We start from the raw sequence: 23,543 nt of genomic DNA, 5'->3' as shown, positions 1-23,543 counted from the left end.
CGCGAGGATCAACTGAGACCACATGTGATAGGAACAGGCCTGCCACAAAGCGGCGTGCAAATCGGGGGATTACGAGAATTATGGCTGCCTCCTAACACTGCCAGGGGGCTGGGGAGAGGGCCTGGTGCCCAGTGCAGGGAACAGCCACTGGAGGGGGCAGAGCACGGCCCTCCCGTGGTGCTGGGGCTGACAGTAGAAAGGCTTCCCGGGCTGGGGAGGGGAAGCGGGTTCACACCGCGGGCGGCCCTGTCCCCGGGGCCCAGGCGGTGGGAGGGAGCCGAGGGGGCCAGAGGAAATGCAAACAGCTCCCTCCCAGTCACCCTGGCCCCTGGAGCCTGAGACGAAAGACCCTGTTACCAAAAATAGCTCACCCCAAACCGTGGCCAGCTTCCTCCAGGCTTCCCACGATCTCCTTGGGAATGAATGAGGGAGGGAGGTGGCTGAGGGGAGCTGGCCCGGCGCCCCCTCCCCAGCCCGCGGAGGCCGACCCCGGCGTGGGAGCCCGTCGGAAACAGCTCCGTGTCGTTCGAGTTTTTCTCACTGCTCCCTTCCCACCCCGCTGGAGTCGGCAGAGGAAGTCAGGCTGGAGCCTGAGAACTGGGGCCCGACGTCCGTCGCTTCACGCAAGACGGGCTGAAGAGTCGGGGTGAGGGTCAGTTCCGGAACCAGCACCCCAGGGTCAGTCATCAGCATCACTTGGGCTCTCTTGCCCTCTCATCAGTGTGCAAACATCCTGTGTACGGAGTGCCAGACGGCTCGAACAGCTTTCGCACACCCTTCATTCATTCAACAGCCCTCTCCCTGGCCAGGCACTGTGCTGGATGCTGGTGGTGGGGCTGGACACTTCTCAGATGGACGGTCACGTCCTGGGTGAGGCAGGACTGCTCACTCATCTGTTCTTTTGTAACGTGAATATCCAAGCTGCACGTGACACTGGGCACTGGGGACACAGTCAGTGAAACAGAAAAGGCCCCCACACTCGGAACAGGCAGGCTGAAGGGCCCACGTGAACCAAACAGAAGTAACGACGTCAGCAGGTTAGGGCGCAAGCTTCCGGTCAGACTGGCTGGGGGAAAACCTTGCTGCCAACAGCGTGTGCCTCAGTTTCCTGACCTGAGCACCGTTAACGGACTTCCTCCTGCAGAAGTGTTTGGTGGTGAGTCCGGCACACAGCAACGTGCGCTTTTCAGAAGCATGGTCATGGGGCACAACGGAGTATAACTGAGGAAAGTGGGTTTAAGATAACACTTGAGTTAAGATATGAAAGATCAACAGGCGCGAGCCAGTGTGGGGATCAGCATCTGTGAAGGGTGGAGCCTCGGAGACTCAGGAGGCCGGCACGGCTGGCACAGGGGTCTCGGGGGAGGGAGTTTCGGGGGAGGCAGCGGTGGCGCCTGGGGCCTGCAGAGCCTGTGGGCAGTGGGGGAGCCTTTCCTCTCCAGAGGCACAGGTTTGGACGGAATGTTCCTTGGCCCGTGTCTCTCACCTTCCTATTCCAGGTCTGGAGAAACCAAAGGCACAGAGAGGGGAAGCCATCTGCCTCCAGCGACCCAGCAGGGCAGTCACCCGCCCACCATCTTTCCTGTTCTCAGTAGAAGGAGCTGACGGAGGACTGGCGAGGGGACAGGCTCGACCAGAGGCAGCAGTGCCCAGACCAGGAGCTGCCCGGCAGGCCAGCCACCCCCACCAGGCAGCTTGGGTGTCCCGCCATCACCCTGGGAAAGCAAGCGACAACGGGCAGGACGGTGTGGACAGGCCAGTCCGGCTTGCCCCGCGGCTCTCCATAACCGCCTCGGGCCTCGGAGGGCACAGCACCCAGGAAGCAGAGGCCAGGCTGGAGCTTAGCCTGGGCCCAGCGCGCCTGCTGTGGGTAGACCTGGCTCAGTCTGCCCAGGGACCATGGGAAGCCCCAGCAACTGGGAGAGGCCTCTGTCCCAGAGGACTGAAAGGACTTTCATTTTCAAATCTGGCAAGTTCTCCACTGACCTCAGTGGGACTTGGGAGGAGGAGCCTCCCCTTGGGATCCCCAGGTTCTCCTTCTCCTGGGGCAGAGGGCAGGTGGCAGCGTAGACCCAGCCTTGTCACAGGGAGCCCGACGGTGAACTAAGCCCACGGGCCAGGCCCTGGGGTCCCCTCTCTCAGACAGCCGGGGGTCCTGTAGGCGGAGGAGTCCCCCCACCTCTGTCCACGTCTCCCCCACACCTGGCCCCAAGCAGAGAACAGGAGGGCTGCGGCCAGACAGCAAGCAGCGCCTGCCCAGCTCGGGCACATACCCGGCATTCCAGCTGCTGCGGTGCCGCCAAGCACCCCCCTTGGTCGCCATGGCAATGCTTCCTGTGAGGGGCAGGGCGGCTGGAGGAGCAGCCCTGAGCTGGTCTGGGCTGAGGGGACCTCCTCTGGCGGTGAGACCCCCCCCCCATCACCCACCCGCGCCCCCTCCTTAGTCATGATGCCGGCCCCCAGGCCTGCCTCTGTCCTCACCAGGGGTCCTCTGGCTGCTCCTGCCCAGACCGGCTGGCCCAAGCCTCCCCATCCCTGGGCACCCCCTCACCATGGCGGCTACCTTCCCTGGCACAGCCGTGGCTTCAGGGCCTCAGCCACCCCCTCTCTCCGGCCCCTGGGGCCCTGACACAGTGAAGGGGCTCTGGACCCCCAGGGCTCTGGAGTCAGATGGACTGAACCTGCCTCTGCCGTGAGCTGTTGTGACCCTGGGGACAAAAATGACCAAAGGGCTGACTTGACAGGATGCTCAGGAGGGTGGAAGGAGGTTGTGCATGCCACGGGCCTGGGACACAGTAATCCGTCATAAACGGAACCAAAAAACAAAGCGGGGGGCATGAGCAGGAGGGAGCCGCCCAAGCGTCTCCTGCTCCAAGCTCCAGTCGGTCGCCAGGGGCCAGGCCCAGAAAAGATTGCAGGGAGCAGCCCTCAGGTCCTGGCCTGCGGGGATGGCCCAGGGGGAAGTGGGTGCAGAGGCTGGAGGGAGGGCAGTGCCCGTTCTGGTGGGCGAGGAGAGTCCCGGGAGGAGGCGCTCCCAGAAGACTTCTCCCCCGAGCTGGCCCCTCGGCTCACGCCGACCCGGCCGCCAGCAGCGGTTTTCCTAATGGAAGCCAGGTGTGGGCCAGATGCCCCGGCGGAAGCGGGGGGCAGGGCTGGGCGGAGGGCGGCATTCCAGGCCTCGCTGCCCCCGCGGGCTGAGGAGCTGAGCACAGGCACCGGCCCAGGAGCGGGGCGGGGGTGGCAGCCACCCACGCTCTTCCCAGGTCTCCTCAGCCCAGAAACCCCCTTTGGGGGGCTCCCCCTGCCTCACTGAACTCGCAGCCCTTGGACAGCGGCCACCGCATCTCCACCTCAGCGCCGTCGCCGCCTCCCCCTTGCTGGGGGGACAGCGCGGGGAGGAAAGCGTTCAGCTGGGGGACGGGCCAGGGGCGCTGCCTGGCTGGGGCTGGGATGGAGGTGCCCGGCGTCGGGGCCTGCACGGACCCTGGCAAGGAGAGGGCAACCGGAGAAAGCTGAGTGGACAGCGCCCCCATCTCTCTCCTCGAGCTGAGCCTGGTCCTTCTCTCCGGGCAAACACTGGAGGTGTGCCGCAGAAAGTTGCAGGGAGGCTGGCTGCTCAGGCTGCCCTGAGGCTCAAACAGCTGGCCCACTGGTCACAGGGCGATGGGGCCAAAGGACCAGGGGCCAGCCTTGCGGGTGGAAGCACGGCTGGGGTGGGGCCAAAGCCACTTCTGCTGGGCCTGGCTCACCTGCCAGGACGGGGCCTCCTTTAGGTGGTTGGCTAACTGGAGGTGGAGCTGACCACCCCGTCCTGGGCAAAGAGCTGCAGCTCGCTGTGTGAAGGGGTGTGTGTGTGCCTCAGGGGACTCTATGTGTGTGTGTGTGTGTTGTGTGTTTATGTGTCTTGGGGAAATACAGTCCCTGGCTACTGCCAATTGGAGTTAGACTGGTGGTTCAGCCCTGACCTCGGGCAGGGAACAGGCCCTAGATACAGAGCTGAGGCATCTGTGCTGGGCCTGGGGCCTCGCTGGGGAGCTCTTCCCACCAGCTGGTGCCAGGACCGTGAACTGCACTGCACCTTCCTCGGGAAAGACAGCACCTCAGCTTCTAGAAAAACTTTGAAAAATGTAAACCCATCCACCTCACTGCTGCCTTATAACCCCGACGGCTCCCACGACACAGGTGACAGGCCAGCCTGTCCCGCCCCAGGCTGCTTGCAGCATCACCCCAGCCTCTGCCCCGAGCCAGCTCCCTGGGGAAGCGTCAAAGCGCTCCCATAAGAGAAGCCCCCAGCAACTGCCCCGTGTTGTTCACTGTGGAACATTCCGTGCCTGGCAGCGGGCTGCCCTCGAATGACTGAGTCCCCAGTGGCTCGGTGCCTGCAGCATGAACCTGCGGCTTGGACTCCCTCTCGGAACTTGAGGGGCCACACGCACCTGTGCAGAGTCAGACACGGACCAAAACACGCTCAGGGCCCGGGGCCCACGGGTTGGGCAGGTCTCGCGGCGCTGGCTGGGAGACTGGAGGGGTGCAGAGGGAGGGGGCTCTTTGGCTCCTCTGTGGCCAACCTCTGCTGACAGTACCAGGAAAGCTGGGGGGGATGAGGGTCTCAAAGGAGAGGAACCTGGCATCTCAAATTAGCTTCCTGAAGCCACAGGATGGCTCCACCAAAGGCCTGTGGGCAGCCTGGCTGTGCCCCACCCTGTGATCAAAGCTGGACCTTCCCAAGGCCCAACACACTTCCCAGAAACAGCCTGAGCAGCGGGAACCACCACCCAGGTGACCCCCATGTGCCCGCTGGGCCTGGGCCAGGGCACAGGCGTGGCAGAACCTGTGTGCCAGAGGCCGGCTGCCCTGCCCACACCTGCTGCAGCCTCAACCCAGTCCTGCTGCCCACACGACTCACCTGGGCGGCCTCGGGTTTTGCTCTGGGGTCGAAGATCCGCAGCTGCTTGTCCTGGAAAAGCCGAGAAGAGAAAACAGCACAGTTTGGGCGGGGAGGGTCTCTGGGGGCCAGTAGGCTGGCCTCCCCCAACCCCAGGCTCTGAGGGTCCTGCCCCGCAGTACACAGGGCGAGCATCACCCACCAGACAACCCCTCTCCAGCCTGGGTTCCTCCTCCTCACAGCAAGGGGCAGGCCCCCTTGCCAGCCCCAGGCACCCACGACAGAGAGCCCAGTGACAAGGGTTCACATTTCCTGGGCACCTACTAAGCGTGTGACCTCGCCCCATCTTTCTAATCACCCTGCGAAGCTGTGCTATCCCACCACCCCGTCACAGACAGAGAAAACAAAGCCCAGAGCCAAACTCGAGGTTCCCAGCTGCCACACGTGTCTGGGCCTGTCCAGCCTAGAGGGGCTCACGGGACAACATCATTTCTACACTGAACCTGGCGTCTAACCAGGATGGCAAGCTTACACATCCATCCATCACTCAGCATGCAGTTACTGGTTCAGAATACCCAAGGGTGGGGATGGGAACAGATAGAAAAAGAAAAAAATAAATAAAATGCCCATGCTTTAAACAGATTTCTGTGGAATAATCTCTCTGCGTGTGTGAGTATGGTGTGTGAATGTGTACACGAACACACACGCATAAAGAACTGGGGGAGGGAGGACAGAATCTATATCCAGTGACTAACCACAGGCTTGGCCGTGATGAATTGTTAAATGCAAAAGGGAAGATGCCCGGTAATTCGTGGTGGTGTGATCCTACTGTGGTTAAAAATAAACAAAACCCCCATTTGTCTGACCACATTCCTGTATGTTTTGCAAGAGTGCTGAGTAAGGAGAAAGGCCTTGACAGGCGCGGGACATGTGTTAACACTGGGAACCAGGCTGAGGCAGGTGAGGGTGGTCAGCTTTTCCCTTTCACATCTTAGCACGGCTCCCCCTTGTTTCAATCAGCACGGTTCATATTTTCTTATTTCAAATAACAATCAACCAGTGGTGAACAACTGGAATGAGAAATGAAAAACAATACTGCTTATATCAGCATCCCGCCCCCCCCAAAAAACCCGGAAACATTTAGCTATACATCTAACAAAATATGTATAAGATGCACACAGGGAACGCTACCAAACTCTGACGAAAGAAATCACAGAATCAAACAGAGAGCTAATCCATGTTCACAGTCAGGACACTCAGTATCGTCAAGATATCAGTTCTTCCCAACTTGACGTACAGATTCAATACGATCCCAATGAAAATCCCAACAAGTTATTTTGTGAATATCAACCCACTGATTCTGAACTTTACGTGGACAAGCAAGAGACTGAGAATGGTCGACACAGCAGAAAAGGAGGAGAACAAAGGTGGAGGACTGCTGCTCTGGAGTATATCCTAAAGCTCTGGGAATCAGGACGGCGTGGATCCACACAAGGACGGACACACAGACCAATGGAACAGAACACAGCACAGAGAGAGACCCTCTTAGCTACAGCCAGCTGGTCTTCAACAAAGGAGCAAAGACAGTCTTTGCAACAAACGGCACTGGAACAACTGGGTATCCACATGCAAAGAAGTCAGTCCAGGCACAGACTTTACGTCTTTCACAAAAATCAACTGAGAATGGATCATAGGCTTAAACGTTAAAATGCAAACCTTTAGTATAAAACCTCTAGAAGATAGCATATGAGAAAACCCAGGTGACCTTGCATTTGACAAGATAAAGAACTCATACAACAAAAAAAAACAAATAACCCAATTAAAAATGGGCACAGGACTTCAATAGACATTTCTCCAAAGATACACAAATGGCCAACAAGCATGTGAAAAGATGTTGAACATGACTAATCCCCAGAGAACTGCAAATCAAAATCATGGTTAAGATTTTGCACCTCACATAAATGGAACGGGGAGAAGGCAATGGCAAGCCACTCCAGTACTCTTGCCTAGAAAATTCTATGGATGGAGGAGCCTGGTAGGCTGCAGTCCGTGGGATCGCTAAGGGTCGGACACGACTGAGCAACTTCCCTTTCACACATTGGAGAAGGAAATGGCAACCCACTCCAGTGTTCTTGCCTGGAGAATCCCAGGGACGGGGGAGCCTGGTGGGCTTCCGTCCAAGGGGTCACACAGAGTCGGACACGACTGAAGTGACTCAGCAGCAGCAGCAGCTGTCAAAAAACCCCAGAATAGGACTTTCCTTGTGGTTGGGAGTTTAAGACTCTACCCTTCCGATGTAGGGAGCATGGGTTTGATTCCTGGTTGGGGAAGTTCCACATGCCATTGGGTGTGGCCAAAAATAGATGAATTAATTAATTAAAAAAAAAAAAAACAGAATATAACAAGTGTTGGTGAGGATGTGGAAAGTTGAAACCCTTACGCACTGTTTGTGGGAATATGAAGCAGAACAGATGATATGGAAAACAGTCAAGCAGTTCCTCAAAAAATTAAAAATAGAATTACCATATAATCCAGCAATCCCACTTCTGTGTATAAACCCCAAAGAACTGGGAACAGGCTCACAAAAAAATATTTGCACACCCATGTTCATAGTAGTATTATTCACAAAATCCAAGATCCAGAGGCAATCTAAGGGTCCACTGACGGATGAATGGATAAACAAAATGCATTCAATGAAACATTATTCAGTCTGAAAAAGGAAATTATGTCACATGCTATAATATAGATGAAGGTTAAGGACATCATGGGCTTCCCTGGTGGCAGAGTAAGAATCTATCTGCGATGCAGGAGACCTGGGTTCAATCCCTGGGTCAGGAAGATCCCCTGGAGAAGGAAATGACGACCCATTCCAGTGTTCTTGCCTGAAGAATCCCATGGACAGAGGAGCTTGGTGGCCTACAGTCCATGGGGTAATAAAGAGTCGGACATGACTGAGCGACTAACACTAAGGGACATTACGCTAAATAAAATAAGTCAGTTATAGGAAAACAAACAGTGTATGATTCCACTTATACGAGGTGTTTAAAGTAGCCAAATTCCTAGGTATGGAAAGTAAAATGATTGCGAGGGGCTGGAGAAGGGGGCAAAGAGAAGCTGCTCGATGGGGGCAGAGTTTCAACTACAGAACAACATAAAACACTTAATATGAGAACCGTACACTTAGAATGGTTACAGTAGTAAATTTTATATGCATTTCTATGCCAAAAATTAAAAAACAGCTATCAGTCCACAAAAAGGTAGGGAAGACCCATACATAAATGCATATTACTAAGTAAGTGAAACAATTCAATCTGGAAAGGCTACACATTCCATGATTCCACCTATGTGACACTCAACATCCAGGAGAAGTCGAATCTCTTATGGAGACAGCAGAAAGATCAGTGGTTGCTGGGGGTCTGGGAAAAGGCAGGCAGGCATGAACGGGTTAAGCACGGGGCACTTTCCTAGAGGAGCAGAATTATCCTGTGTGATGCTATAAGGAGGGACACATGACGTCATGCACTTGTGAGAACCCACAGGAAGTATGTGGAGTGAACCCTAATGTAAACTGAGGGCTTTAGTTACTGTAGCAACATTGGTTTACCTCTAACAAGCACACCTCACTGATAGGACTCCCAGCCCTGCCTGCCCCGTCCCTCCCGGGTGCCTGGGATGCAGACAGTGCTGGTGTCTGCCACTCAGAGGTGGTCACAGGTAACTCTGGTGGTCACAGGTAACTCTGGGGAGGAACCAGACCTGACTTGAGCCCAAAGGACAAGCGGAGCTTGGGCTGGAAAGGGAAAGGCATTCGAGGAAGGGGACAGAGCATGATCAGAGATGAGGAGACGGGAGTCTGCTGGCACATGACGTGCAGGGAAAACAAAGTCATGCGGGGAGGGCATGGCAGAAATGGGGGGGACTGGGCAAGCACACAGATGGACAAGACAGGGGTCCAGCCTGCAGAGTCCTCGAAAGCCAGGCCTTCCTGACACCTGGCAGGGTCCCAGGGTTCTCAGGTCTCGCCCAGCAAAACCTTGTGGCTGTAGTTTACTGAGCCCTTGCTATGTGCCAGGTGGGCACCAGGCACAGTCCAGGGATTAACCCTGAGGCACCGTCCACTCCACAGTCTCAGGTTCAGGAAGAGTTTGCTTAGAGACAGAGATCAGACAGATGGGGCCAGTGAGGGACACAGGACAGAAGCAGAAAGAACAGTGAGAGACAGAGAGGATGGGGAAAAACAGGGACACAGAGGGACAGCAACAGACACAGAAAAGACAGCAGGGGCCAGGAAAGGAGCACCGGGGGTTGAGGATAGAGACAGCGCAGCAGGAGCCAGACAGAGGGTGGGTCAAGCAGTGGCAGGAACTGGATCTTGACGGTGACAGGCAAGAGAGAAGGCCTCTTGGCAGCAAAGGGCACTCCCCCCACTGTGGAGACGAAAGGGCCAGGGTTAGGACGCCAGCTCCACCATTCACGTGCTCCGTGACCTGGTAAAACCCAGGGTGGGCTGGGGGTGATGGCAGCAATTCTCAGAGGTCAGAGGCACCTGGGGACCTGGGCCATGGAGTGCAGAATCCCAGTGTCAGGTCCAGACCAGGGTTCAGACCGGGCGCTGAGGGCCAGCGTGGCGCTGGTGGGGGCTGCAGGGCTGGGCAGCGGGGTCTGCGTGGTGCTGGGCTCACGGGCTCAGCCCACCCTGCCGAGGGGGCCTAGCTGGCCACGTCCAGCCATCTGTGTGGCCAGTGCGCCCCCTAGCGGCCACCTTCCCTTTCCTGTGGCAGCAGCAGCTGGTAGGGGAGCAGGAAGGGGTTTCCGTGGGTCAGCCCCACAGGCAGAGCAACTGAGGGGGTGGGGGGCTGGGGGGCCTCCACTGGGCACCACTCCAGCGATGCCCTTGAGAAATCTCTGCTTCTTGTCCCTGCGCTTTTGGGATCCAGGTGCAGAGGGCCAGAGTTCCACTGGACTCAGAGCTGGATGGCCCCACTAATCCTCCCCACGAAGACACCAGCAGGCAAGGAGCTGAGTCATCGCCTTGGGACCTGATGGGGAAATGGGGCTCTGTGATTAGATGGATCTACTCTATCCACTTGCCCCAGTTCACGCCCTATTTTGATGGTAAATGGAGCTCAGACTGCTGGGGAGAAGGGGCTGGACCCCCCACCTCCTCCAAAGCAGGAGGCCAGTCTGGAGTTCGGGGGCCCCTGGGGGTGGTACCTTGGGGCTGCCTGGATGCAGGCTGGATGATGAGGGTCTTCAGCCCTGGATGCTGAGGAACCACAGTGGTCACCCCTCCCACACCGCCACCCACAGCCACGCACACGGTCAGGGTGGGGACAGCGTGAGCCCCTTGTCTCAATAGGGACGGCTCCGATGCAGCCCCCAAGCCCTCCGCACACAATCCCCAGACCGGAGGCTCTCGCCCCCTCCCCGGGTTCTCTAGGTTTCCCTGGGCTCCGGCAGGCCCTCCCCAGGGAGTCACTCCTCATTGTTCTGCCCCCTCCCAGGCCGACATGCTCCTCGCCATCACCCCAGCCCCACAGCACCACCTGATCAGGTCAACCCCTGACGCTGGGCCCCCAGCTAGGGTGCCTGCTGCCTTTCAAAACACATCCTCACTTGCCCTCAGCCCACTCTCCCCTCCCCGTGGCCGCACACCTTCACTGGCTGCCTCTGAACACGGCAGGACCCCCGGGAGACATGCCTGCCTCCCGATTAATCCCTCTGCAGCCACATTTGTGACCCCTCTGGGGGCTCCAACCACACTGGGGTCCGGTTCACACCAGGCCCAGTTGGGCCGTGAGCTCTGGGGAGGGCTGGCACCTCTGGCTGCTCCACAGGAAATGACCCATGTCCACCCCTGGACACCTGCTCCCCAGACACCCTGCCTGGGGCTGGGGTGGGGGCCTGGAGCCAAGGGGACGTGGGGCAGAGGCCACAGGCTGGACTGGCCACGAGGCTGCAGCTCTCACGTCATGTACGTAGTCCACGGCTGCCACTTTGTCACCAGGCGGCACTGACGGAGACAGTCTGGCCTGCAGAACCTGGAGTCTCTACCACCAGGCTCTTCTCAGAAAAAGTCTGCCCCTGCTCCAGGCTAAGGAAGTCACAGAGAACACAGGGAAACAACCCTCTATAGAGATACATCCAAATGTTATAGGTTGTAACACAGTGATGCAAGTGGAAGTAATCCACACTTCTGAGAGCAGGTGCTCCACTAAGCAAATTGTGAATCTATGTAATAAAATGTTTCCTGTGACATTCGTTAAATTTTTGATAAGCTGAAAGAAAAAATGCTTATCACCCTGAACTTTTAAAAAAAGTACAGGGTAGAGCAATGTGGATACTATGTACAGAGGGACTTTCCTGGTGGTCCAGTGGCTAAGACTACACTCCCAATGCAGGGGGCCTGGGTTCGATCCCTGGTCAGGGAACTCGATTCCACAGCCCCCAGCTAAAAATCCCACATGCCACAACTAAGACCTAGCCCAGCCAAATAAATAAATAAATATTGAGGCGGGGGGAAGATGCTATGAAAAAACCCAGACAAATGTTCTGGTCAACCCAACACTATACTTGGGCTTCCCAGGTGGTGCTAATGGCAAAGAACCCACCTGCCAATGCAGGTTCGGTACCTGGGTCAGAAAGATCCCCTGGAAGAGGAAATGGCAACCCACTCCAGTATTCTTGCCTGGAGAATCCCATGGACAGAGAAGCCTGGTGGGCTATAGCCCACAGGGTCGTAAAGAGTCGGAAACGTCGGAAACGACTGAAGTGACTCAGCAAAATCCTGTCTCTGGGTGATCAAGAGAAAACACTTCGTGCCAGTCCGCTTCCTCCCTGTCTCTCTCGGGGTCTGTCAGGACTGTGTCCAGGTCAGTCCCTCTGCCTGGGACACCTGTCCCCTCCTCAGCAGAGTAGCCCCGACCTCACTGTCCCTGGGAAGCCCGAGCCACACTTCCCAGAAGAGCCTGTGTAGGCTCCTTCCTTGCCTCCAGCTTCCTTCACAGGCGGCTTCAGGCAGAAGACACCCCACAGGCTCCTGAAGGTCGTGCAAGACTCGAGTCCCGGGGTACACTGTCAGCCGCCTCCATGCAGATTCCTCCCTGGGGGCTCCCTGTCTCCTCGCTCCCTCTCCCTCCTTTCACCCTTTCCCTCCCACTCGGGGCTCCTGTCCCTCTGCAGGTGCCACATGAACACAGGCCCCCACCTTCAGCTCAGACCGCCGCCCAAAGCCCACTCCCCGGACTCAACGGACATCACTGGGACGTCCTGGGGGCCTCCGACCCCACGGTCTCAGGGGCAGGCCCTCCTCCAGCCTACAACCCAGGAGTCGGCCTCGTGACACCCCGGCTCTCACGGGTACTGTGTGTCTTGTCTGCATCGCCCCCAGATCGGGAGGCTCCTCCTTCCCTACCTTTTAGGTTGCTCCACCTCTGCTTTCGACACCGCTCCTTCCTTCCCCTGTCCACACTGGCCAGACGCTCTGTCCACACTGTGACCGGGGAGCCTCACGGTGCAGACCTGCTCCCCTCACGCCCCCACCCTGTCTGGCTTTAAACACTCCGCTGCTTTCCAGCTGCTTCTACAGTAACAAGCGTGAAGGTGTGCTTGCACTTCTGCCCTCCACCACAGCCTGCTTCCTCGGCCCCACTCCAGGAGCCCTCCCCTCCCAGCCCCCGGTCGGAGGTCAGGCCTCCCTGGCCTCTCCAACCACCCAAAGCACCTCTGGTCCCTCTTTAGACAGCCTGGGTCACTGTCAGGGGTCACAATCATCCTTTCGTCTATGATCCCCGGACCTACATCGGCTGCCCCTACCACCACGGGCCCCAGTGGGCACAGCACCTGACGTCACCGAGGACTCTGAGGTCTGCTGACTGCCTGGGGGAGGGGGGCTGGCACAGTGCCCTGCTGTGGATGCTGCCTGACACAACCCCCCACCATGGTCACAAAGTGGCCAGCAGCCAGGAGGGGCTGGCTGAGGGTGGTGACGGGAGCACCCAAGGGCCAGTGCAGGGCTTTCCTTAGTGGGGCGGGGGCTTCGAGAGACAAGTATGAGCCAGAGAAGTGAGGATAGCAGAGAGGAACACCCATCCTGGCTTCAGTTCTCTGCTGCCCTCCAAGTACCGCAGAGCCTCACAGGTACTGCTGGGGCCCTGGCAGAGCTGGGTATGCCTCAGGCCCTGGCAGGCACGTTCTTGCGTCTCACCGCCCACCCTTACCTTGCATGTCGTGCCCAGCAGGGCTCCGTCCCGGCTCCAGGCAGCACCCTGCACCAGGTCCCCATGGATCACCAACTCTGCAGAGAAGCAGCCAAGGTCAGGAGGGGTCCAGGGTCCCTCCACTCTGTCCCAGGCAATGAATGTCTCAGGGAAGCGGGTGCAGGCAGGCCTGGCTTGGGGGTAACTCTGGGGAAGGAGCAGCCGCTAGAAGGGTGCCTCCTGTGCAGGAACCAGGGCAGCAGGGCCTCCAGGTTAGGGGCGGGGCTTCATTCAGCCCCACCCTTCTCAGGCCACACCTCCAGCCAGCTCCCTGCTCCTGGGTCACCTAGCACTGCTCTGCCACCAACATGCCTCCCCATGCCCCTGAAGTGGGCCAAACAACCCATGGAAGTGTCACACACACCCCTGCCCTGGGCACCTGCTCGGGCCTTCCTCACTCCCTCCACGAATAGCACAACAGTTTTAAAATGTATCCAAATTCTTTGACACCCTTCCAGTTACAGGCTGAATCGTGTCTCCCCCCCAAAAAGATGTCAAAGTCCCAATCCTCAGCACCGGTGAGTGTGACTTTATTTGGAAATACGGTCTTCGCAGATGATCAAGTTAAGCTGATACTGCTAGGACAGACTCTGATCCAGTATGAATGGTGCCCTTGTAAAATCATACCAAGAGACAAACATGCACAGAGAGAAGACGCTGTGAACAGAGGGAAGACGGCCATCGACAGGCCACAGAGCAAGGGGGCCATGGGAGCACTGGAAGCCATGGGGCACGGGAGCCATGGGAGCACCGGAAGCCACGAAGCTCGGGAGCCATGGGGCATCGGAAACCATGGAGCATGGGGGCCATGGGAGCACCGGAAGCCACGGAGCACTGGGCAGGGAACCTGGTCCAGAGTCTCCTGCGCAGCCTCAGAAGGAACCAACCTTGCCAACACTTTGATTCCAGACTCTGGTCTCCAGAGTTGTGAGTTAATAAATGTTATGTTAGGCCCCTCAATTTGTGGTACTCTATTATGGCAACCCTAGGAAACTAATACCTCCTCCTTTCAAAATGTGCAGCCCAGGGACTTCCGTGGTATCCAGTGGCTAAGACTGGATGCGCCTAATGCAGGGGGCCTGGGTTCGATCCCTGATCAAGGAACTAGATCCCACATGCCACAACTAAGACCTGGTGCAGCCAAACAAATAAATGTAAAATATACATGAACAAAATGTGCAGCCCAAGTCCTTTCCTCTTTAGTGTGAGCAGGACTTGGTGACTTGCTTTTCACATAGGGCATGCATCTCCCAAAGCTGTGGCATAAACCGCACCATGGCCTCCTCCTTGCTGCTTCTCTGGGACTGTCCCCTGGGGAAGCAGCTGCCATGTGGTGAGGGTGATCAAGCAGCTCACAGTGAGGCCAAGAGGGGAGAATTGAGGCCTCCTATCCACAGCCTGCACCGTGAGAGTGAACCATCTAAAAAGTGGATCCTCCTGGCCCAGTCCAGCCTTCAGGTGATGGCAGCCCTGGCTGACAGTGGGACCCCTAACCTCATAAGAAACCCTGAGCCAGAGCCACCCAGCTAAGCTGCTCCCAAATCCCTGGAAATCCCTGGCGATGATAAATGCTTTCAGTTCTCTTAAGCCTCTGGGTTTGGGGGTAATTCTTTCTGCAGCCCAAAGTAACTACCATGCCAAGGTCTACCTCCCTCAAATTAATCCCAGCCCTATCACCCGCTTGCACTGCAGCCTCAGTCATGTTACTTAACCTCACCTACTATACGGGAACAGCAATAGCCCACTGTGTGCAGCCCTCAGCACAGTGCTGGGCAGACGAGAAGGGCCTGAGACGGAAGTTACAGCTGCGGTGACTCCCTGATGACACACCGCCTGGTGGCCTTCACCTCCACTGCAAGGCCGGGCTGGTCTCAACTGCACCAGGAGCACGCTGGGGGCGAGGAGCACCTTGAATTTCAGGTCCCTTGGGGCACAAGACGGCTCCATGGTGAATACTGAATGACTTCTCAGGAACTAATGCTGTCAGAAGGCGGGTCCCTCAGGCACCCCGTTATGCTGTTGGCCCTTTGTCCCTGCCCCAGAGGTGGGGACACCACCACGGTGACCCTGTACAACCCTGGACAGTCTGCACAGCCCTGCAGGGCAAGTCTATCCTTCAGTTCTCTGAGCTTCACATCTTTCCCCTAAAAAGGGGATGAGCTTGTCCAGGGGGACTCCGCAGAAAGGATTTGGTGACGCTGCCACAGAAAACACCTAGGCTCCGTGGTGGGTCATGCTGATGGGTCAAAACCACGCAAACACTAAAGAATCTGACCCAAAGCTGTCACTACCTATGCATGGTCTGAATGTCGGTGTGTCCCCAAATTCACAGGTTGAAACCTAACTCCCACTGGGATGGAATCTGGAAGCAGGGCCTCTGGGAGGCGATAAGGTCACACTCATGAAAGGGCTTGGTGCTCTTATAAGAAAGACCCCCTGAGAGCTCCCTCACCCCTGCCTCCATGTGAAGAGATGGCCACCTGCGACTCCAGTGCCTGGATCTTAGACCTCCAGACTCCGAAACTGAGAAATAAACGTTGTTTACAGCCCAGTTATAATCCCAGTCTGTGGGATTCTGCTGTAGCAGTCCAATGGACCAGGACACTACACAGGGGGAAATGAGAGAAGCACTGTGGGGGGAAAGGCGGAAGTGGTGAAGACAGCAAAATTCTCATCTCCTAGAGGAGAAATTAGTAGTCTGCTTTCAAAACTGAAATGACAAGAAATAACAGTATACGGAAGTTATTTAGACATACGGAGGAGAAAGCAGAAAAAATAGCCAAATGAGATGAAAACATGTCTATGGAAAGTGGGGAGGGACAGGGTGCTTGTTAACAAAATTATATATTATGTACATGTACAAGTAAACCGATACACAGATACACACACACATATACATGTAACTATATATACACATATATTACATACATGTGAAACCTGACACCTGTCTTAAAACTCACGTTACTAAAATTGCAAACAGACAGAAAGTGCTGCCAGACGGGGCTGCCCGGGGATGGGCTGTCACGGCGGCCTTACCTGTGAGGGGCTGCTGCTTGGTGGCGTCCCAGACCTTCACAGCCCTGCCTGCCGCGCTCAGCAGGATGCCGTCGGCGGTGGGGTGGAACTGCAGCACCTCCACCTGGGCATCCTCGGGGCCCAGCAGCAGCCCAGGCCCCGAGGGCAGTGCCTGGCCAGACACTGGCAGTCGCCACAGTTTCACCTGCAGAGAAGAGTGAGTCTGTAAGCCCACGGCTGGCGGGGGGCGGGGGGGCGGGTCTCACTGCCTCCATCCAGCCTTATCCCGGGTGCCCCCACCCCAGGGGAAGGGAGGGGGCAGGCTCTAGGGCCGAGGGGAAGACGTGGGAGTCGGGGGAGCCAGGTGCTCTGCTCTGTCCCCTCCAGGCCTCCCACCACCTGGGCCCTGCTGTCTTCAGGAGCCGAGCAGCAGGGCACAAGTCACGGCCGTGGCTCAGAGCAAGTTCCCGGGGGCTCACAAGAGCTGATTTGGTCGGGGAGGACTTAGCAGGAGGGGCTGGACTGGGAACCAGCAGGGCCCTGGGCGCTCATAAGGCCTCAAACAGGTCTTCCAGCCGCTCCACTCACCGTCCTGTCGGCTGAGGCTGTGGCCAGGAGCAAGTCATCGAAGGGGGAGAAGTCCAAGTCCGTGACCAGGTCTGTGGGAAAGAAACAGCGGACACGGTCAGACGAGGATGAATGTCCTGTTCCAATCCGCTGTGCCCTCTCCCAAGGCCAGAACCACAGCCCAGGGCCTCCAGGCGGCTGACCCCTCTGCCCACACGATGGCAGGTTGGAAATCCTCAAGGGGAGCGCACTCTGGAGATGGCAGGCCAACACCACAGGTCCCCACCTACCAGACACAGGCCCAGAGCCCTGTGGCCACCAGTGGCCAAGGGCCCAGCATCGGGAGACGGGCAGGATGGGTAGGAAGCTCCCCACATCACTAGGCACCTGCATTCGCCCAAAATCCAGAGCCCAGTTCGGGTGAACGGACACAAGTGACAGCCCCCACAGGAATCACAAACAGGACAGACCACAGGCCACTCAGCGCTCACGGACCCTCCCCACCTCCACAGGGACACACACTTCTCTGCGGATGCAGCAAGAGGAGGGGCTGAGCATGGAGGGGGACTTCCTGGAGGGGGCACAGTGGGCCCCAGAGAACACTGAGGGTGGCATGGGTCAGGGCACCGGGCAGGAGGGGGCTGGGGTGACATTGCCGACCTAGGAGTTCTCTGCCCCTTGACAAGCCAGGGCTAGCCCACCTGCAGGAGCATACCCGCCCCAAGTCCAGGTGCTAGCTTCTCTCTGAAGGGAATGAGACTGGGAACAGGAGGCCAAGTGACAGGGCACCTTAGGGACTGGCCTGGGTGCAGAGCAGCCAGCTGGGAGGCGGCAGTCAGCTCTGAGCAGTACCCTCCTAAGGCCTGTGTGTCCAGTTGCTCCTTCAGTTCTGGAAGCTCCCCAAGAGTCTCCCAATAGATCCCTCTGTGGCTTATGAGAGCTGGAGTTGGTCTCAGATCCTTGCAACTGAAGAACCTGAACTGCTCAGCTCTGGGGGACCAGGAGGCGGGATGGGGCACACGGAGTGAGCCAGAGCCCGGAAGGGAAGTGAGACTGGGGGCTTCAGCGGGGTAGAGTTGGTGGAGCTGTGAGCAGGACAGCCAGGCCCAAGTCACCAAGGCAAGGAGCACAGTGGCCGCCTTCCTGCCAGCCTCCCCAGTGGAGCTGAGCAGATACACTGTCCTCCTGGGCCAGCGGCCCCTGGAGATAAGGAAGAGAAGGGCTGGACGAGGACAGGCACTCCTGGGACAACCCCAACCTGGACTCCTGACCACAGAATCCCTGCCACCCAACCCTGCGGGCTCCTGACAGGACGGGGCAGGACCCAGGCTGGATGCAGACTCTGGCCTCCCCAAGGGAATGAGCAGCGGCCGATCTGGGTGCCCAGCTGTGCTGGTAGGATCGTGGCCTGAGGGTTCATCTCACCAAATCCTCACAGCGACCCTCAGGATGGCACTGTGGCCTCATCCCCATGTGGAGGACGAGAACACGAGGACAGAGAAGTTAAGTAACTTGCCCAGAGCTGCACAGCCAAGAAGGGGCCAGGCTGAGGGCCAGGCAGTCAGCCCAGCTTCAGAACCTACATCCTCAGCACAACAGCTCGTGGCCTTTCCCACATCAGAGCAGGCTGCCGGCCACCGCCCCCAGCCCAGTCCTGCAGAAACGGTCTCCAGATGCTGCCCAGCCTCTGCTCCCCAGACCAAAGGGCCACCCGAGAGCTGAGAGGCAGAAAGTATCCCAGAAGGCAGGGCACCCCAAAATTAGAGCAGCAGCCAAAACCCCTGTCACTGCAGTGCCCCCCTACCCTCTACCAGCACCCAAAGGGGAGAGGAGTGCCTGGTGCCCCAAGGGTAGATTCTGAGGAGCTGGAGTGAAGTGCCCCCAGGAGCAGTGTCTGGGCAAGGCTGCTCCCTCAGCGAGAGGTGCTGAAAAGCTGAAGCCACAGAGAGGCTATGATCCACCAACAAAGCCCAGTCCAGCTTCCAGTAACAGGGCCCTCACCACCCTGCATTGCAGCTCCAACTTGGGGCCGCTTCCCTGTGAAGAAGAATCACAAAGCCAAATGTGCCTAAAATACCTGGGTTCCGACTCTGGCTCTGCCAGCAACAATGCCAACATCACTAAGTTCCTAATAATCCCTTTGAGCCTTGGTTTTCTTAGCTGAAAAATCGGTTATTTAAAAATCTACTTCTTGGGAATTCCCTGGTGGTCCAGTGGTTAGGACCTGGTGTTTTCACTGCTGTGGTCCCAGTTTCAATCCCTGGTTGGGGAACTAAGATTCTGCAAGCTGTATGGAGCAGCAGATAAAAAATAAAAATAGAAACCTACTTCAGAAAGGTGTGAGAAAGGATGAGAAAGCAGAATTCGTCTATGGGCTACATTAGATGGATCACAAAGACGTTATGACGAATGAAACAGACCAGATTTGAAAGGCTACATATAATGTGAATCCATTTATGTGAAACGTCCAGAGAAGGCCAGTCTACAAAGCAGAAATCAACCAATGTTTTCTGTGAAGGCCGGGACAGAAAACATTTCAGGCTTAGAGGGACATACGGTACCCATCTCCTTAACTCTGCAGTTGTTGGGAAAAGCAGCCACAGACCGTAAGTCAATGAAGAGGCGTGGCCGTGTTCCAATAAAACTGTTTACAAAGACAGGCAGCGGGCCAGTTCTGGCCACACAGTAGCTCGCAGCCCCTGGTGCAGAGGCAGAAAGGTCCATGAATGCCTGAGGCCTCAGCGCCTGAGGCAAACACATTAACTGCCAAGGGGCAGGATGGGGGTATTTTCAGGATAACGGAAATGCTCTAAAACTCAATGGTGGGATACCCGACCCTGTAACTTTAACAAAAGTCATCAAATGCTTCATATAAAATAAGCAATGTTTATAAGTATGTAAACAATACCTTGACAAAGTTAAAGTTTTAAACAAGGATGGGGTAAGAAAACGAAGCCAGTGCTTAGCGCCCACGGAAAGCTCCACCATTCTTCACTACCGTCATTTCATTAACCGACCCCCTCTGCATCAGGACCAAGACACTGAGCTGCACACCCAGAGCGCGGATGCAGGATCAGCGCCCTTCTCTCACCCCAGGCCGCCCATCAGGCGGCCAGGAACACAGGCCAGAGGGTCTGGGCCCATGGCCACTGCAGCAGAACGGGGAAAGAAGAGGCGCTGCTGCAGCCTGAGAAGACCAAACTGTTCCCTCGACACGGGCAGGCTGCCAGGTGGACTGCTGGGCGCCCCCAGAAGCAGCTGCAGGGGTGGACAAAAGCTCTCTTTGTGAGGGCCCATCTCTGGCTCTGCAGCCCAACCAGCCCCCTCCTTGGAGGGCCCGTAGCAGCCTGCCTGGCTGGGAGGATGCCTGCTGTGAGAGGTGATCTGCTGGACTCCAGACGAGCACACAGGGCTAAGAACCACAGGGGCTTGAGTCTTCCATGGTGATAGGGAGCCATCATCAGCCTGGAGCCTGGCACGGGCCAGTGCATACCTCCCTCCTTCCAGCCTGACCACCTGGAGCACCAGCTTCCCTCCTCTCCACCCAGGCTGGACTTCTCAACCAGCAACTGCTTTCCCACAGTGACGATGACAGGAGGGGTCCAGCCAACCACGGGGGTGCAGGACCAGGTGAATAGGAATCCCTGGCCCCAGGGCGGGAGGGGTGAGTTCCAGGCTTCCTGGGTCCAGTCTCACCTGAATGGCAGCCCAGGTGGGTCACCTGTCTCTTGTCCTCTCCCTGGCTTTCCAGAGGCACGATGCCCAGTACACCTGAAAAACAAACACAGGGGCTCTAACTTCAGGCCTAATGGGGGATCAACTGCCCAAGGCTCCCAGAGGACACGAGATCCAAAAGCTCGGCCTCAGACCTTCCCAGAGCCTCCACCAACAGTAAGACCACATCCTTTTGGACAGAGTGGTTGGCCTGGGTTCGGTTCCTGCCCCACACAACAGTCTTCTGTGACATCGACTATGCAAAGACACAAATTGTCTCTTTACGGCACTGTTTGGCCTTAGTAGTCGGCTTGGGACCACCAGCTGCCACCTTCCCAGTTCTACTTGAGAAAGAAGCCGTCAACCAAGGGCAGCAGAGCTGAGGGACAGGATACAGTGAGATACAGCTCTGCCTGAACCCCTTGGAATTTAGTTATATAAACCAAATGGTATCTGTTTTATCTGTTTCTTGCTTAAGTCAATTTGAGGTCTGAGTCATCACTAGCAACCTTCAGACCCCCAACTAACACAGGGAGCTTTTACCTCCCTAATGACCCCAGCTGCACCTGCATGAGGAGTGGGTTGCACATGGGGACTGTTGGAAACAAAAGCAACAGCCCCCCACCCCCACCCCAGGCCTAGCTCTTGAAGACCACAGACAACACGTTTATACAATGTATGCTGTCAAATGCCTAAATTGAAGTCCATCTGCTTACTGCACATTGACTGCTTTGCAGGCGTCTAAGGCCCTTCATGGTGCTGACTTCTGAACCCCGAAAGGTCCCTCCAAGCCTCTGGCCTACAACGAGCCTGTCCTTCTGCCCTTGGTAGGGTGATAACATCTGACTCTCCACATCCATGTTCACCTCCCTACCTGGACGGTCAGAGTTGAATGCAATTAAGCTGCAGCTGGCTTTGATATGGTTCCCACATGAGGGGGCAGTGCCTGCTCGAATGTCACTGATCCAGGCCTGAAAATAGAGAACAACAACAACAAAAAAGGGTTGGCTAGGGCTCTGCCTAAAGCAGGGAGTAGGGCATACTGGAGGGAGACTCTACCTTAAAGCTGCACCATTAGAGATGCAGGCCTTTGGGTCAAACTCTGTCCCCACGCACAGTCCCTTAGAAAACACAAAAAATGTCCTTGGAACAACCTGTCATAAGGGGATCAATTTTTAGTATTAAATAAGTTCTCTAATAAGGAGCAGGAAAATGTCAGAAGGAAGCTCAGGCTGAACGAAGTCAAGGGGCTAATTGGGGAGTGTGTGTGTTGGTTGGGGGTGGGGACTGACTGTTAAAAGGGAGAAAGCAGAGAAAGGAGAAGTGAGCATCTAAGATAGATGGACTCAACTTCCTCAGCTGCATTACTGAAGGCCTCCACCAAGTACGAGTCTCCTCCAAGCCCCAGGGGGAGAAAATACACAAGCTCAGAAAGGGGACAGTCAAGGCCTTTCCACGAAGTCCTATAGTCAGGTGAACGATGCACCCCCAGGAACGGACAATAATGTTAACACCCCCAGCAGAAGAGCAGAGCTACTCTTTTTCTAAGACTGAGCTCGGCGAGGTCCCAATGTTTCTTGTATCAGCACCTCACAGCATCCCTGACGATCATCAAGCACCCACATGTCCCAACCCACCCGCTGACAGCGTCCCGGAAACCACCCCCACCACCCTAGTTTCTATTTCAATGTTCACCTGCTGGGGTAGAATGTTATCATCCAGTGTTATTCTTCCCTCTGGACTCATGTTTATTGTACAAATACAGCGACAGGAAATACAATAGTTTTGCAAAGAGAAGAGACCACCTGTCCTCCCATCTCCCTAACATGTAAACTGTGTTAAGCTCCCTCTGCTCTCTCTCTAGTTCCACACCTGTCTGCTTGCCTTGCTGGACTCACGTCCACCAGGAACAAGTCCACTTGAGCCCCTCAAGTCCACTCTAGACCTCTCCAAGCATATTAACTACACTGAGTGACGGTCTTAAATGCAAACATGAGAACCTCTCTGCCACCACCCCTTCAACCCTTAGATGGCTCCCCACTGCACTCAGAAGAAACCCAGCTTCTTCCCGGGGCTCTCAGGCTCTCCAGGCCCACTCTGGACTAATCTGACATCATGCTTCCTTCTCACTGCCCTCCAACCACCCTGCTCTACTTTCCTTCCTCCACCAGGCTCCTTCTGACCCCACTCTTCCCGAATGCCCAACTGCTTCTCACCCTTCCTGCCTTAGCTTAAATGTCACCTCCTTCCAGCTGACCTCCTGGACTACCCTACTGAGGTTAATTCCACCTCCAGGTCCATCTCCAACTTAATCCCAGCGCCACCATGTGTTCCCCAGTGCACTTATTAAAACTTGCATTGCCCTTGCCTGCCTGCCTGCCTGCTTGCTGTCTCTTTCCTGAGCCTGTAAGCACCAGAGAGGGAGGAAATTGCTGTTGTGTTCACCACTGTGGTTCCAGCACCTGAACACGGCACATGGGACGTGCCCAGGAAACACTGTCCAGAGGATCAGAACCAGGCTTCTGCTTCAGGCTGTCCTGATGTGAGAGGGCCTCTGATGGGGTCACCAGAGGTCAGTTTCTCCTCTTCATTACCGGAAGACACTCCCAGGCCTTTCAAATACTGTTTCACTGCAAACCGGGGCTGGCATCGACTCTGAAGCACATCCCTCATTAGGCCTGCTGCCTTGCCGGGGGGCCGAGGGGACTCCCCCGCCACCTGGTTCAGCTCTTTCTCTGACCTCCACCTGCTTTGGCTTCCCACGCCCCACCCAGGCTTTGGCAGCATCACCCTGAGTAGGGGAAGAGCTCAAGCCAGCCGCGAGAGGAAGCGCAGGCGGAAACCCAAGGGAGGGGCGCGTCTCTGGTCGAGGAGCTCCCCCTCTCCAGTGACACACCCGGACTCGCCAAGGCCTGGCCAGAGAGGGGCATCTCTCTCGCACCCCAGCCCCCCGCAGGGGTGATCGAGGAGGCGGGGAGGAGGAGCTGTGGCTCCCAGGCGAGGCCGACCGGAAGCCGGGAAGGCAGGCAGCCTCGTAGGCCTCAGGCCTCGGCCCCACCGGGCGGGCGGTGCCGCCTCGGGGGGTCTCGTTGAGAGGCAGGACC

The 23,543-nt window shown here is 56.8% G+C and overlaps 1 protein-coding gene across 4 annotated transcripts in view; it reads right to left on the bottom strand.

Moving 5' to 3' along the window:
- The window catches only part of CORO7 (coronin 7), a 52,243-nt gene that overhangs the window by 28,345 nt on the left and 355 nt on the right, over positions 1-23,543 (bottom strand). For 3 of the 4 annotated variants that reach the window (XM_055409370.2, XM_088833094.1, XM_055409371.2), the window contains exons 2-7: positions 21,314-21,410; positions 20,422-20,496; positions 16,747-16,817; positions 16,180-16,363; positions 13,105-13,181; positions 4,907-4,957 (exon numbers count right to left, since the gene is read on the bottom strand). In XM_055409370.2, the coding sequence (XP_055265345.2) occupies positions 4,907-4,957; positions 13,105-13,181; positions 16,180-16,363; positions 16,747-16,817; positions 20,422-20,496; positions 21,314-21,410 (555 nt within the window). Of the gene's footprint in view, positions 1-4,906; positions 4,958-13,104; positions 13,182-16,179; positions 16,364-16,746; positions 16,818-20,421; positions 20,497-21,313; positions 21,411-22,901; positions 23,059-23,543 lie in introns of those variants that run through there. The other variant, XM_088833093.1, reaches the window with a different exon arrangement.

Source organism: Moschus berezovskii, chromosome 27, assembly GCF_049115385.1.
Source record: "Moschus berezovskii isolate FMDL1 chromosome 27, NW_MosBer_1.0, whole genome shotgun sequence".
NCBI classification, from domain to species: Eukaryota; Metazoa; Chordata; class Mammalia; order Artiodactyla; family Moschidae; genus Moschus; species Moschus berezovskii.
Note: the sequence above shows the minus strand (reverse complement) of the source record. Positions and strands in the feature narration are given on the sequence as shown.